Below are 14,905 nucleotides of genomic sequence, written 5' to 3' on the forward strand. Positions count from 1 at the left end.
GTACCGAGAGAGGGATGTGGAGGTTGAGATCTTGTGTGTAGACGAGAACTTGCTACTGTGGTGTGCCACTGAAGGAATGAAATGATGTATACATCACCTACACATCTTTATGCCGCACCACCGGCCATGATCTTCTTCCCCTTGACACTCTTCTGCTCCATACCCAGACTAACAAAGAAAGCCACACTACTCGTCGCAATCGCCAATATGAACGCCGTGACAATCGCATTATTGTATCCATGCAGTACCCCCGGCAGTATCTCCGCAGGCACAACATTCCTCAAATTCGTCGCCCCAGCATTCGCCACGATGCGCGCATCAAACCCCAGCGCATACCTCGGCACCTCCTTCGCCAGCGTATTAACAAAGATATTCTGCGCAATACTTATCGACAACGCGCCACCCAGCGAATTAAAAAACATGACGCAAGCATTCGCCGTAGGCATATCCGTCTCGTTCGTAACAACCTGCACAGCGACGAACGGGATTTGTACACCGGCTCCTGCGCCGATACCCGCGAGGATCTGATAGCCGATCCATTGGCCGGGTGGGGAGTGGACGGTGAGGGTGTAGAGCATGCCGGCGCCGATGGCGAAGATGGCGCTGCCGAACCACATGAAGGGGGCGTACCAGCCGACGAGGGTGATGAGGCCGCCGATGACGATTGAGGAGATGGTTATGCTGACTAGGTAGGCGATGGTGCGGATGCCGGATTCTTCGGCGGTGGTGCCTTTGATGGCTTGGAAGTAGAAGGGGAGGTAGAAGATGTGGCTGGTTGGGTGTTAGGGGATAGCTTGTAGGAGTGGATGATGGATGGGGGTAGGACTTACGTGTACAAAGCCATTGATAGTAATGTTGAGTACAAACAACTGACCAGCACTGTTCGCTGCGTAAACACGCGAACGGGTATCGTTGCCCGATCTCCCTTGCGCATCTGCAAGCCGATGAAGACAGAGATTAGCAGTCCGAAGCCTAGTAATGTCCCCCAAACCTTCGAGTCACTCCACGCGTAACTGAACCCACCCCACTGCAGACACAACAGCAAACAAACAATCGCACAGATCAAGAACACAGCCCCCACGATGTCAATATTCTTCAGCCGCTGCCTCACCGGTAGATGCGAGTACATCCTCTTCGGATTCGTAAAGAAGAAGAACACGACACCCAGGCTCACAGCACCAAACGGAAGGTTAATCCAAAAGCACCACCTCCACGACGCCCGATCCGTAAGCGCACCCCCGAGTATAGGCCCAACAACCGACGCAATACCAAACATACTCGACAGCGCCGCAATATAAATAGCCCTCTTCCTCAACTCGACCGAAAACCCAATAATCGTCATCCCCCCCGAATACAACGCCGCGGCCCCCGCACCCGCAACCGCCCTCCCCACAATAAACATCGCCGAACTAGTTGCTGCGGCACAAATGACACTGCCCACCTCAAACAGGATCAAAGCAGACAGATACGTGTATTTGACATCGAAGTAGGTATACACTTTCCCGAAAGAGGGCTGGAGGGATGTGGTGGTGAGGAGGTAGGAGGATCCGTACCAGCCTACATCTTCGAGGCTGTTGAAGACGGTGGTGATGCGGGGGATTGCGGTTGCGATTATGGTGTTGTCGAGGGCGATTACGAAGGTGGTTAGGCAGAGGCCGAGGGTTAGGATGGCGAGTTTGGGGCCGGAGAGGTATTGTGATTCGGAGGAGGGGGTGGTGTCTTCGGGGGTTGTGTCATCGGCAGTCTTTTCCTTTGCGATGACTTCTGCTGTGCTCTTCTCTTTATCTGGGTGTGAGGGGTCGGTGGTGTTTGGTGATGATACTAGGGGTGGCGTGGTCTTTTCTGGATCGCGGGTATGTGTCTGGTCGGTCGTGTCATCATTCGCGGACGCATTCTCGAAATGCTCCTTTGGTTCTTCCAATCTCGGTTCAGAACGTCCAGGTACTTGTGCAGTCTCATCAATCGTGCTTGCGCCATCCGCCATCTTCGTAGTATCGGTCGCCTGCATGCCGGCAGCGGGCGCGGCTCAACACAGGGAGGACTTGCCGTCTGCGGGCCGCTGTAAACTATGTGGAACCTGTCAACGGGTATCTAGTGTATCGAATCAAACAATTTCGCGGCAGTGGCATGTAAGTCGCACAGGATACCGCGCCGTCGTTGCAAAGTGAGGCGAATGCAGCAAGGAGCAGAGGCTTCGAAAAGAAGCATCAGCGCAAACCTTTTGTTTCCATACACAATCCATGATCACGCGCCGCAATCAAGGTGCAACCCTTTCGAGCCGTGCGACCGTATTCTGTACGGTAATTGGGATGTCAGATGGGCATCTGCAACCGAGAACTTGAGTTGGGGCGCGGGACGTTTGGATGCCGAGGGGAATGCGACCAATGGAAAAAACCACGGGAATTATCCTTGTGTAAATGATCACCGTTGGACTCGGTTGGGATTGCAGGTTGCAGATTGTAGAGGCCGTTTGCAGCGTTAGTTGGATACGTCTTCGTGAAATGTTGTTCGTGCTTTACAACAATTGTGCGATGCGATAACATCTCGCTAGAGGTGCGTGGCGCATGCCTATTAGCAATACAGCACGGGCAACTACAATGCTATTATAGTAAGGAAGGAGCAACGCTGCCGTCGCAGTCGCGGTTGTGGTGCTGTCATATCGCGACTTCCGTTATCCTCGGCTAAACACCCCGACCATGACAATCGCCCACCAAAAGGTCTAGAGCATCCTCGAATCCGAACGCGAGCATGTGTAAAGGAACCCTTGTCTTGGAAGGTATCCGCGAACGTAGATCTGCCCTCGGGTCGCTGTGGGTATCGTGGTGGGCGTGATCAGCCCGGATGGTGGGGTAGCTAACCTGCGTGCTAGGGCTTTCCTTTTGCGAGAGGAGGTGCTTCAAGCTTCATCCTTGACAGTTTGGGAAAGAGCGCTGCGGGCCGTTTCGCTCCCGTAAGTGTGCCATTGGAGGACGTCACTTTGAGATGGAAGTTGGAAAGATGGTTATGAATGTTTGTATATTGTAAGTCTAACGGTTGTGATATATGTGATTGGAGGGAGTAATGAGGAAGATGTTAGATACGTGTGAGCGTGAAATATAGGTGGGCTAGGTAGAGATCCTCCTTCTATAACTCGTCTAGCCCGGACAAACAGCACAAGCTGTCTCGACCTTGACAGTAGCGAGGATTACGCCGTCGTGGCCGCGTGCGCACTTTCGCTGCGAGATCTGGCCCTTGGGACACATTTGCTGGAAGATCATCTGGGTGTGTCCGCACTTGTGGGAGTAGGCGTGGTAGAAACACATTGTGAGTTTGTGTTTTGCGTGACGTTGGTAATGACCGTGAGATCGGATAGCCTCTTTGTATGGTGGATGAGATGGTGTGACTCGGAGTCTACTTCATGGTCAGCAATGGTACTCTTCCAAAGTACACTGTGGCCTTGGCGAGCTCCTGTCGTGTGTCATACCTTGAATAGAGTTCGGATCGGACAATGAAGGAGCAAAAGAACGTATGCTGAGATGATTGACAGCGTGATACTGTTGGAACGAAAGTGTTGGATAAGAACGCTCGATAGAAGTCCAGATGACTGATGTTGTGACCATCTCTGTCGTAAGCCTCAGCTCTTATACAACGAGATATGCGTTAATAGGTTCATAATTGCATGATTGCTATCTATTGCTCAAGTTGCGCGGTTTGACATCCGCGAGCAACCAAGCAATTAGAAACTCATCCGTCTGGTTGAACAACCACGGCAAGGCGTTTCGAAGACTAAGCGGATGCCAGTCCCGCAATAGTCACCTCCCAAGATGAGTCGCGGCTTGTCGTCGACTGTTGACATTGAGGTCGTACTAAGCGAGTTGATGAGAGGTGTGAGCATTCAACAAGTGCAGTCAGCACCTATGCTGAAGATGCTGCCAGCGTCGTCGCACAATCAATGACGGGCGGCTCCGGATAGGCGAGCACGAAGCAACTGTTTGGCTTACTCAAGTCCCACAAACCCATACTCGCCGGGAGACAGCCATACTAAGAGATGACCAAACATCAAATCTGACAATAGCGAGATTTGCTCTTCTGAACGGTACCACGGGGGCGGCCATCATGGTAGTTTGTTTGATTCGAGGACCGGAAATTCGCCGCACTTGTTCATGTCTTCCTCAAACCCGCCGCACCGTCGGAAATCAACCGACATTCGTTGCGACGTTTGGTTCCGCTGAAGTTTGCGCAATCGTCGTCGTGATTTGCGGCCACCTTGCCTCGGTATGTCCCGGTCACACGGTGCTGGAATCCCAAGCGTTTCTACTAAGTTGCGGAGCTGAAAGCTCTGACACACATTCTAGTGCCGTCATGCTCGTGAAATCAAGAAGGCTGGCTATCAGTAGTGCTCTTAGCTGCCGACGACATTAGGCCAGCATTTTGACAATTCCAGCCAATGAGCATGCGGCCTCACCGCCAATTCGTGTGGAGACTTTCGATGCAGATACGCCGCCAGATCCCGCAGATGACGAGACGATAGCTCGGATCTATCAATGGATGCTAGTTTCTTGGACGTAAAGATGGTGGGTAGGGTCCCAATGGAGGTATCGGGTCCATGTCGCCTTCAAGGCTGGGAGTTGCAGAGAGATCCACTCAGGCATATTGCTAAGCCTGCAGGATACATGTTGACATGCCAGGGACGCCCGTCTACATCAGTGTCTCGTCAGCATGCATCGTGCTAGTCCTCACCGTGGGGTAGAGGGCCCGAGTGACAACGCAAGCGCATGCTGTCCGTGGCGGAGTTGGAAGCGCCATGGTTAGGGCTGTCGAAGCGTCTCTTGCGGCAGACGGACAAGTAGCATGATGGCATACTGCACCCCACTCAGCCGTGGAACGATGCGCTGGCAAACGGTGTGGTTCATCTGAGACTGCAGGCGAGGCACAGGCGTGCATGGGCGCGTTGGCGAGGCTCTCAAGCGGGCGTGTTGGAGAGGCGTTGACGTCGAGCAGGAGAATAAGTGAAGGCAGCTCTAGCCTGCGTGCCAGCTGGCAGCGCCCCGTCTGAACTATTAACGGCAAAAAGGACATGCAGCGACGTGAGCAGCTTAGCGGAGGAGTTCGACGCTTGACACGTAGCCCACCATAGCTCGCCTGTCTGCAGATTGACGCAGGAGCTGCACCTGCGTCTCCAGCAGGCCGGATAGAGTGCGCGGGTTACTACTAGCATGCGTTTCCTCAGCGTTCGCCCTGCCATTTCCTTTTTGCGCCGTTGGTGAAGTTGTCATTTTCGCATCGCGACGGCCGCCCGCTCCTCAACACCAGGCCGAGCGCAAGGGTCTGCGCATCACCAGAAGACGCCCCGCCGCCTGCCCTGAGCGCGATCGAACGGCTATCCCAAGCATCTCGAGCTTGAGGCATTGCAAGTGTGCGCGGCCCAGTTTCGCTTCCTCGGCGTCCCAAACAGCTGCACTGACCGCTGCCACACCGCCTGCCGACGTCACGGCCCTTAAGACGGTCGCATTGCCTCGTGCGCGCTGGACGAGGAAAGCTGGCTTGGTCGCCATGAATGCGCTGTCCACGGCCTCGCACCCTCAACATCCACCGCGCAATTGACGTCTGACGTCTGCTAGCCTGTCGCAAAAGGGTCTCGCAGCGCCTCACCTCTTGCGCCCGCCCATTGGCTCCGCCATCACCCCCGCCGTCGAATAAGAGACCGGCACTCGCCCTAACCATCGACACCGTCTCGCCCTATCCGTTTCCAGATATCCCGATCGAGGTGAGCCGTTGCTGCTTCCCATGATCTGGAAGCAAGACTGACAGTTGGCCAGACAGTTCATCACTCGTGGCGCTCCCACGACCGTCTTCCACCGCTTCATCTTTCTGCGCCCAGCATTCTTCACCAACGTATATCTACACGTTGTGTCATGATATTCGCCTCCATCGCAATCGCCTAATTCAACAAATCTCCGAGTAGCGCTTTCCCACTTGGGCCATCACGAGAATCGACCTTCACCCGCGCAAGGGTCGCGCACGGACATCGCGTCGTCTACCGAAACACATCAATTGGCCAGCACGCGCTGCACCGGTGCCAGAGCCTCATCTCCAGCGCGGCATCAGCGCGCGGTGTCATCGGTCAGCCTGGGCCGGGCTGCACTGTGTCTATCTCCAGAGGATACAGCGCAACGGTCCGGGTTGGCGGTTAAGGTTAGTGCTCCATGAGTCGCGCATTACCATTCACTTCACGATCAACCTGTACTTGGCGCAAGCATTCATCTGAGTCCTTTTCGTTGCCAAAACCATCACCAATCCGCTTTTCCCCTGTTGCATCTCAGCTTTGACTTACGAACCATCCAGACTACATCACTGAACCATGGCATCTCTGGACTTTGACCAGAAGTTCCTTGGCCGGATAGCCAAGCAGACTGAAGAAACGAGCCCATTCCTGTCCAGCGCTCTCTATCAGATTCTGGGTCTGTCAGTTCTCTTGGCCCGGAGACTCATCCGCGCCCGAAAGCTTCGCAAGCTGGACACCAGTCGAGACACTCCCTCACTCTCGGCCTATCAACATATCCTCTGGATGTCTCGCGAGGGACTCTCCATACTCGAGCTATACGTGCTGCCCTATGCGCAGGACAACCAGCATGGGCCAGAGTGCAGAGTGCTGAGCGTCAAGTTGCGCGCGAGCTTCTACCACATCTTCTGCCTCTTCCACAACCAACCGCCCGTCACGACAATGAACATGACAAGCACTGATCCTCGCAACCCTGCTCTTCCCCCTTTACCAATATCACCACCAAAGCATAGTAATGGACATGGTCGCAAGACCGACCCCCCAGGCTTGTCACCCCCTTCGAAGCGCGCAGGCAAACAACCAGCATTACGCGAACCCATCGACTCCATCGTATCCGAGACTTCCTTCGTCACGAATCCTTATGCAGCAGGAGGGCCAGTCGGCACACCATCACCGGGACCGACGATCAACGCGCCTCCGGGCCTCAATCCGGTTCCCATTCCGCAGCCTTCCTCCTTCATCTTGCCACCGCTGAACTTCGTTCCGTTAGCTAGTGGGTATTTCACCACCGCCACTCAGTACGCCACCTCGTTCCTTCCTGGCTCACATCCACTGCGTTTGTCGGTCGCGCTCGAGCACAGCGCGTTCTTGTGGGATTGTGTCCACGACCATGATGCCTCGCGGCGCGTCGCTCGACGTGCAATTAAGGATGTCTACCGCGCGCAAGAAGCAATGGATGACACTGAGTTCGAAGACGCTGCTGAGCTTGTGGGTATCCTGGGTCGCATGATGAAGCGCAAGAGCTGGGAAGGTACGCCACGCGTCGGAGGCATGGCGAGCCCCGAGCCTGTCGCACAAAGCACCCCACAAGCAGCTGGGGGCAGATCGGAGCCAGCAACTAAATCTCTTACTCCTCCCAAGATTCCCAATCGGCAAAGCAGCAGAAGAGCAGCAGAGGCTCCACCACTTACGGACCCGTCCACACAGGCGCAGTCAACACCGCCTACACGCAGTCGAGCAAATACAGCCAGCAAGTCTGTGCCCCGGCAAAAGGAAAGCAACGGCCACGAGACCACGCCCAAGTCGACGCCACGACGGCGTGCGGGCAGTGACAGTCGCGACACCACACCCCGAAACCGGCATGTCAGTGTTGAAAGCGGTGCCAGTACAACACCTCGGGCTCCGCAGGGAGTAGGTGGTCGCTCTCCTGCGACACCATCGACGGTCCGAACCGCGCACCGGACCTCAGGCAGCGGCGGCTCCTCAAAAGGAACACCCGTCGCCGGAACCTCGACACCCCTAACCCAGAGCGCAGCCGCAACACTCGTTTCGGATAACATGCGCAACTCGCCTTCTCTGCGTCGCTCACCCCCAATCCCACAACCACACTCCCCCTCCTTCCCCTACGACACGCGCCTCTCGCCCTCGCAGGAAAGCTCCTACGCCAGACAACAGAGGTGACTAGTAGAGACGGGTCGGGAGAAGCAAAGAAAGATGGAAGTGCAATGGACCGACTCCATGCATGAAGCCGACCTTGTGCTCCTGCCCATGACACAGCCGTCGTCGGTCTCGTCTACACCCATCGACTTCGCCGGACAGACGTACCCCGAGTACCCCGTCCGCTTTCGGCCTTGAAGTTGCCGTCTAGCGGGACGGCAAGACTGTCGATCGATAAGAGCGCAGCATCTTCCATCCATCCCTTCCCGTCGCAGAACCTACATACGTCACGTCGGCTCGTGGAGCCCAGACCTCTTGATACCCCCCATCATACCATCTCATTACCTGTTCCGCATCTCTCTTGTACTGTATCATACCTATTGGCGTTTCTTCGGCGTATATACCTCTTCAACGACATACACATCCGTCCTGTCTGTTGGACTGTAGCATATCGGATACCAAAAGTCGCCCTTTGCATCTTCTGGCTCGGCGGCAATAGTGCATAATGTCTTATTTTTCGCAACTTGTTTCTTGTTCGCGGCGTTTCATTGGGTTGCCAGTTGCTTCGGCGAGCTGATGATACCAGGACTGGGGTTTGCTTTTCTGGAGGTTTTGTCACGCTGATACGTAGTTAAGACGCCTTGTTGATGTGCGCTAGACATTCGTAATTTACATTATTTTCTGCTTTCGAAACTACCAGTTTGTGAAACACGTTGCGACAACGACGAAGAAGGTAAAATGCGCATTGATGTGGTTATGTATATGGTAGAGATCTACTGTTTACGGTGAAGAAAGAGGAATCATGAAAGAGCCGGGATCATCCCGCACACAAATGACCTCGATCCTCTCTGAAAGACTCACTCACTTCTGGCCGGCCGACGAGGGTTTCGCAGATTTGAACATTGCTCTCCAAGCTCTTTTCGAACCGAGTACAACCGGATTCCGGCGCGGTATATCTGCTGCAAGAATCGGTCTTGGGGCGTCTATCCCAAGCTTAACGCTCGTGCTGGGCTCTTCAAAGCTTCCTCGGAACTCTTCAGTTGAAGTGGGCTGCTCCAGCTCGGCATCTGAGCTCTTAGCAGTATCTCGATTCGTCCTATCTTCAGAGCTTTCACAACCTTCGCCAGCCGAATTGATTCGTAGTATTTCCATGGATCTGTTCAATGAGCTTTCGCGACCTTGGCTATCTCGAAAGCTTCCCCGACCCTCGTCAGCCAGATACAGCCGCTGCAACTCAGCGTCCGAGCCATCTGTAGTGGCCAGTTCGGGCGACACAGATCTGGTGATTGGGAATTCATGATAGTGCTCATCCGGATTGAGCCATTGCGACTCGACTTCCAGTCCACCTGTAGTGGCTAGCTCGGGCAACACAAATGTGGCGATTGAGCTTTTGCGACGCGGGACTTTCTCAGTAATCCCAATCAAGCCCCCAACAGTCTTGAGACCAGCGATATCTTTTTTGCTCACTGGACCGATGGCTGGAAGTACGCCGCGACTGTGCAGGCTTGCTCCGATTCGAGCCATAGCCATGGCGTCTAGCTGGCCCGACCAGGTCGGGACGTGCTGTAGATAATAGGCCAAGTAGGCTAAGCCGAGTAACTGAAGGCCTATCAGAAGCGAAAGTATCAAGAGTGCCATTCTTGATAAAACCGGCTTTTGCACAGCAGCACCGGGAGAGTTATAAATTACACGACCCCCTGGGATAGAATCCTGTTTATTAGCCTCGGGGAGAAGCAAAGTAAGAAAAGCTTCATTTGCGACAAACATTGCGGCCATTAGTAGGTTCTCTGGGTTGATGTATGTCCCAGTTACATTAGCTGGAGCAAAAGCAGCAAGGAGATAGTGCGTAGCGAGCTGAACATGTTCCTCTCGCACCTCTTTGCCACTGGGTATAGCCAGATCGGCTAAGTCGCATGCAGACGCAAAGCCATCGTTGTGGATCAGTTCCCTCCTGAGCAAGCCTTTGTCGAGCGAGCTCATGTTCGTCTTGTCGAATAGCAATCCAAGGTTTAAGAAAGGCATCCCATGGCAAAACAGATGCCATGAAGCGTCCCTGTAATCTTCGGTGTCGTCGGTTACATTCGATGATGCTTTCGACGAGTATTTACCGGCCGAACTTAGCCATGAGCCTCTTCCAAATAACGCAAGCGTACTTGTCATCAGAGGACCTGGTACCTTCCAGCTCAAAGGGTCAGCATTGTCGACATAAGAAGGAGGTGGATCACCAAATTGGCGAGAGTTAAGTCTGCCTCGCGTTAGTGTGATGCTACGCTATGTCGTTCTCGGTCTGACGTACTTTCCCGAAGGAACATCGGGCCAATCAGTCCAATAGTCGAAGTTGTCTGTCATCTGTACAGCTCGCGGCCATTGTTCGATCAATGGTCCATACGTATTGTTGTTGAAGTTATTTCCGAGTTCGAAATAGCCCCTGGTAGTCGTTGCTGTGCAGCGAACGCTGTAGCTTGCGTTGGAAAGCGGGCCTCCATAGCGTCGGTACGGATGAAAGGTTCTTGTATGATTGACGTCAATGTATATCTCCTCGATATAATCCTGACGACTACGATCAAGTGTCCAAGGGAAGGCTGTGTAATTCCCTGGGACGCATATGCGCACGTTCTTCTCGAACACGCCTTGCCAGGACACAGCCAAGGGTCGATCACCCGGACATGGAGATGGGAAATCACTGGGATCCACCTCGTCGCAGACCACGGACGAATTCAGCCTCATAAGATGCTGGCGTAGCACTCCAGTCGTAGTTCCCCTAGGAAGGCCTGCCACAAAGAAATCCGGGATAGGGTCATCATAGAAGCGAACCTTTCGCATGAAAAGCCAGTGGCTCAACGAGTCCCAAGGGAGCCCCCATCCATCCCACGTGTCCGGCCGTTTGTATGTCGCGTTGATACTCCATAAACGAAATTGCTGTTCACTGTCAGAAAACGCTGCTAAGCCCGAGATCACTCGGGACAGCATAGGAAGGTGCTCCACGGTAGCCATGGTCTCAGGCTCAAGGTCTCTTCCGATCTCTTTATAAATGTCAGGGCCCCATTCACCCGGACTGTCGCACCATTTGTTGTACGAGTACCAAGAGGGGAGACACGTTGACGTGAACACAGATACTGTACCGACTCTGACCAGAACCTGATACAGGGGTTGTTGTATGGCTCCGAGGACGATGAGACAGGCTGCAGGGACTAGAAATCTCGCCCTTGTTTTTCTACCGAGGGCTCGCAGCTTTGCCGGCCGCGTTCGAAGCGAATTCCAGACCACATACGGATTTGTCCACCCACGATCTGCTATGGCGAACATATCTTTGAGACTCAAAAACTCATCCGGTTTGCGCCTTTGGCAATAGATCACTGCTGCTTGCGCCAAAATTGCAGATAAAACTGGGACTGGAAAGTGGTTCACGCAGTCAGCAATGAGTAGCTGGTGGGGCACATATGTATGTTGCTTACTAGTGATCAACCCTGCGATGGCATTCAGTACATCGACTGCAATTTTCCATCTGCGCATAATTGCGATTTCACTGTCAGTGAAGCCTTGCTGGCGCACGTATGATGTTGCGTTGATCGGCCGTTGCGCAAGCACGCATGTTAACGCCCAAGGCACAGCAATAAGCAAGACGTAGAAGCCGAGCAACCAAAAGGCTCTCGTACGGTATCGCAGCGGATGCGTTTCATGTTTGCGATCGCTTTTGGAAGGTTTTTGTAGCCACTCGACAATTTTATCCATCTTGGAGTTGTTTGGGAGTGTTGGTGGTAAGACCACGGAACGAGCGCGACAAAGAAGATGATAACAATATCCATGCTGAATACCCCAAGTTGTGCAGTGGGCTGTGTTATTGAAGCATGTCAGCCTTCCAATGTTAGCAGGGCTCGGCAAATGAGAAACTGCTTTGTTGATTGGATGAGGAGCTTATTTGAGCTTACTTCCAAGGCTTGTGAAACATGCAATATCAAGCAAGGCGCCCAGCGCAGGCGCAGGAAGACAACACAACCGAATTTACAAGTTCCTCCATACAATTGCACCACGCCAGCGCGCCGCTTAAACCCGGGAAATGGGAATGGTGCTGCCCAATGCGATCGATTAACGCCTCCACCGACTCGTTGGTAGTTGAGAGCCAAACGAGGCGTTCCAAGTCGGGTGGCGCCCGATGAACTCCGAGAACATACTTTGCCATACTTTTCGCTGCAGCCTGTAGGGCTTCAATGACTGCTGGAAGCAGTAACGTACTTTCAAAGCATAGCCAGGAGGTACTCGCAGTAATTTTACCGTCTTGTTCAAGCAAGGATAACGTACTGACATCTCCCGGGTGCAATGTAACGACATCTTCATTCATTGATACCACTGCGTCTGCTTCAATCAGCCTATACTAGATCTCCACGTCAGCGGTAAGGACCTCCTTTCTCTGCAACGCTTACAAGCCGCCTTCGAACCCTAGCACAGCTTAAGTCCCCATCGCGAAGGCGGGGGCCAAATTTAAGGCGCCTCTCCTGCAAACAGAGCAGCTACTTACCTAGGTAAAGAGTCTAACGAGGACGAAGTAGAAGAAAGCGACGTGGAAGAGCTCAACGCGGGCGTTCTCGAGGCAAAGTAACTCAAGCCAAGCCTGTGGACGGGTTACCCACCTGATTACATCCTCCAGATTATTTAGGTTAATAAGATAGGATTAGGATATAGGAAGAGTAGCAGGGCTTCATGAAGAGCTAGATCGACAGGACCGACTCGACCGTCAACAACAAGGATCTCCTATGCTACCTATATGTATTTAACTGTCCCAGCGACAAAGCCGCAAAATCGAAGATATAGCGGTCGCTTTCTAAGCTTAACATCTTATAGAGACTACGCATACGCGCGAGAAGCAGTTACGATAGGCGTTTAAGACTAAGAAAGAGAGTGCGAACGATAGTTAGGTAGCTTGTCCGTTGTGTCTGGGTTTAAGTAATCGGAAGAGAGGTTAACATTGCTTCGAACACACGAGTAATAATGCAAGAATGCGCAAGGCGGAAGGTTCTTCCCAACTCCTTCCGTCTAGAGTACCCCACCTTCCTGCAGACTTCCCTAAGCCCCCGCTACGAAGTTGCTGCTCGTGATGGCTCCAAATGATGCGTACTATAAGTATTTCATATTTTCGAATTTTTTCATCCAATGACAAGACAACATCGGTCGCTTAGCTCAGTTGGTTAGAGCGTGGTGCTAATAACGCCAAGGTCGCGAGTTCGACCCTCGTAGTGACCACTAAAGTCCTTTCTTTTTTGCTCTTTTTGCCTCTTGGTGAGGATCCTATGTCAGAAACTCTATTCTAGAGGTCTAGTAGGTTGATCTAGAGGAACGTTTCCGCGAATCCAACCTTGCGAAATCACTATATCTGTGGGCATGACTGTCAATCTCTCTTTTCCACCTTCGCTCAAGAAGGATTCCTCGAAGATAATACCTAAAGCGAGACACGTTGACAGATTTGCTTTATCTTCACCCTATTTCAACGCTGTTCAAAGTCTCCGCCTCCAACTCCAATGCCCGTCCACATCCCTCATCAACCCCTCCCAAACCCCCCAATTCTCCGTCCAAACCCCATCCTTCATCTCAATCGCCTCTTTCGCTTTCCGCGCATGCTCCACTGCCTTGTCGGCATCTCCAACAGCACTATACGCCAGTGCCGCAAAACCATAGGCTACATCCATGAAGCCTTCCAACCCTTCTCCGCGGTAGATCGTTAGCAGGCCTTCCGCCATAGATGGTGAAGCTGAGGAAGTGGGTGACCAGTCGTTGAGTTGGGATTGGAGGGCGTAGATGTGTGAGAGGGTGGCGTCGGAGGAGGGGGATTGGCAGCGGGGGCAGGTGCATGTGAAGTGGAAGCCGGATTGTAGGTGTTGTTGTCGTTGTGATGTTGATTCCAGGGGTGAGGTATCTGCGGGAGTTAGAGCAATCTTGTCGTTGAGAAGAGAGAGGAAGCTTACACGATATCGTGATCTCCTCGCCCGTAGCAATCGGTCGTGTAACACGTACTGTATGCGTTAAGAGGTTGGTGTCGATGACGTATTGCGCACTATTATTGTCACCTGGTCAGCATGCACGCTGCATATCCCCTCTTCATCCCCTATCCATCTCCTCTTGATGGATCTGCGTGAAAGGAACAACATACTTCGGCGCACACGCATGATTCAACCGACTCGTCTCCGGCCAAACCGCCAGATGATTCGCTCCCCCAACAACCACCTGAAACGTATTCGCCTTAACCACATCCTGCACCTTTACCCTCTCATCACCATACACCGTCGCCAAGCCCAAAAACTTCTCTTTCAATTCCCTGGGTAAATGTTCGATCGCGATGCGCCAAAGCTTCTCCCGATCTAGGGTCGAGAGTTCAGATTCCAGATATGCGATAAAGGCCGGTGTGTAGCTTGTTACTACATCGCCGAAGTTGAGGGACCGGGTGGCGAGCATGCCGATGCCTTTTCCGGGGAGGGGGGCTGTGGTGTAGACATCGCTTGGTGTATTGACATTATCCGAAGCAAGGGCTGAGGGATCAAGGAAAGCGGGTAAGGAGGCGAATTCCCGGGCTAGAGATGGTGTTGTGACGATTGAGATTCCGCGGCCTTGGCTGAAGGTAACGTCTGTGTAGATGCAGAGCGTATCATTTATCCCGGAGAGATGGGGGGTGCAGAGGGGTTGGTGGGACCATGGTGCGTAGGGTGAGTTTTGTTTCTTGTTTCGTGTGTCTGAGAGGAGGGATGATGGAGAGCAGGATGCATAGTCTTGGGATCCGTCAAGTGAGGTTTGGAGAGAGAGGGTGTAGAGCGGACTTTGTTGCCAGCATTGTTCACGCCAAGGTATTGTCGAAGACGCAACGCGTGCAGCGTAGGCGAAGAAAATGAGACGGTTCCGCATTGTGGGTTGACTCCGGTAAGGGCATACGAGAACTGACCAGCCTGTTAATATGGGTTCGTGTCAACATGATGAACAGCGTGCGCAGTCGAGTTGCGTAAG

At 53.1% G+C, this 14,905-nt stretch overlaps 2 protein-coding genes and 1 non-coding gene across 3 annotated transcripts; 2 read left to right on the forward strand and 1 right to left on the reverse strand.

Annotated features, from left to right (window-relative positions):
- Nucleotides 1-107: 107 nt before the first annotated feature.
- Nucleotides 108-844, reverse strand: J4E90_006344 (uncharacterized protein; the record flags this gene model as incomplete). The annotated part of the gene is made up of 2 exons (XM_051435891.1): nucleotides 108-771; nucleotides 837-844. 2 exons carry the CDS (start codon nucleotides 842-844, stop codon nucleotides 108-110), a joined length of 672 nt encoding a protein of 223 aa, XP_051290749.1.
- A 5,496-nt stretch (nucleotides 845-6,340) lies between these two features.
- On the forward strand, nucleotides 6,341-7,942 carry J4E90_006345 (uncharacterized protein; the record flags this gene model as incomplete). Its single annotated transcript, XM_051435892.1, has 1 exon — nucleotides 6,341-7,942. One exon carries the CDS (start codon nucleotides 6,341-6,343, stop codon nucleotides 7,940-7,942), a length of 1,602 nt encoding a protein of 533 aa, XP_051290750.1.
- A 5,140-nt stretch (nucleotides 7,943-13,082) lies between these two features.
- On the forward strand, nucleotides 13,083-13,156 carry J4E90_006346. Its single transcript has one exon. It is a non-coding gene; the product is annotated as a tRNA-Ile (tRNA).
- The last annotated feature ends 1,749 nt before the right edge of the window (nucleotides 13,157-14,905 follow it).

This window comes from Alternaria incomplexa (genome assembly GCF_024043165.1).
Source record: "Alternaria incomplexa strain BMP 0042 chromosome Unknown scaffold_8, whole genome shotgun sequence".
Lineage (NCBI taxonomy): Eukaryota > Fungi > Ascomycota > Dothideomycetes > Pleosporales > Pleosporaceae > Alternaria > Alternaria incomplexa.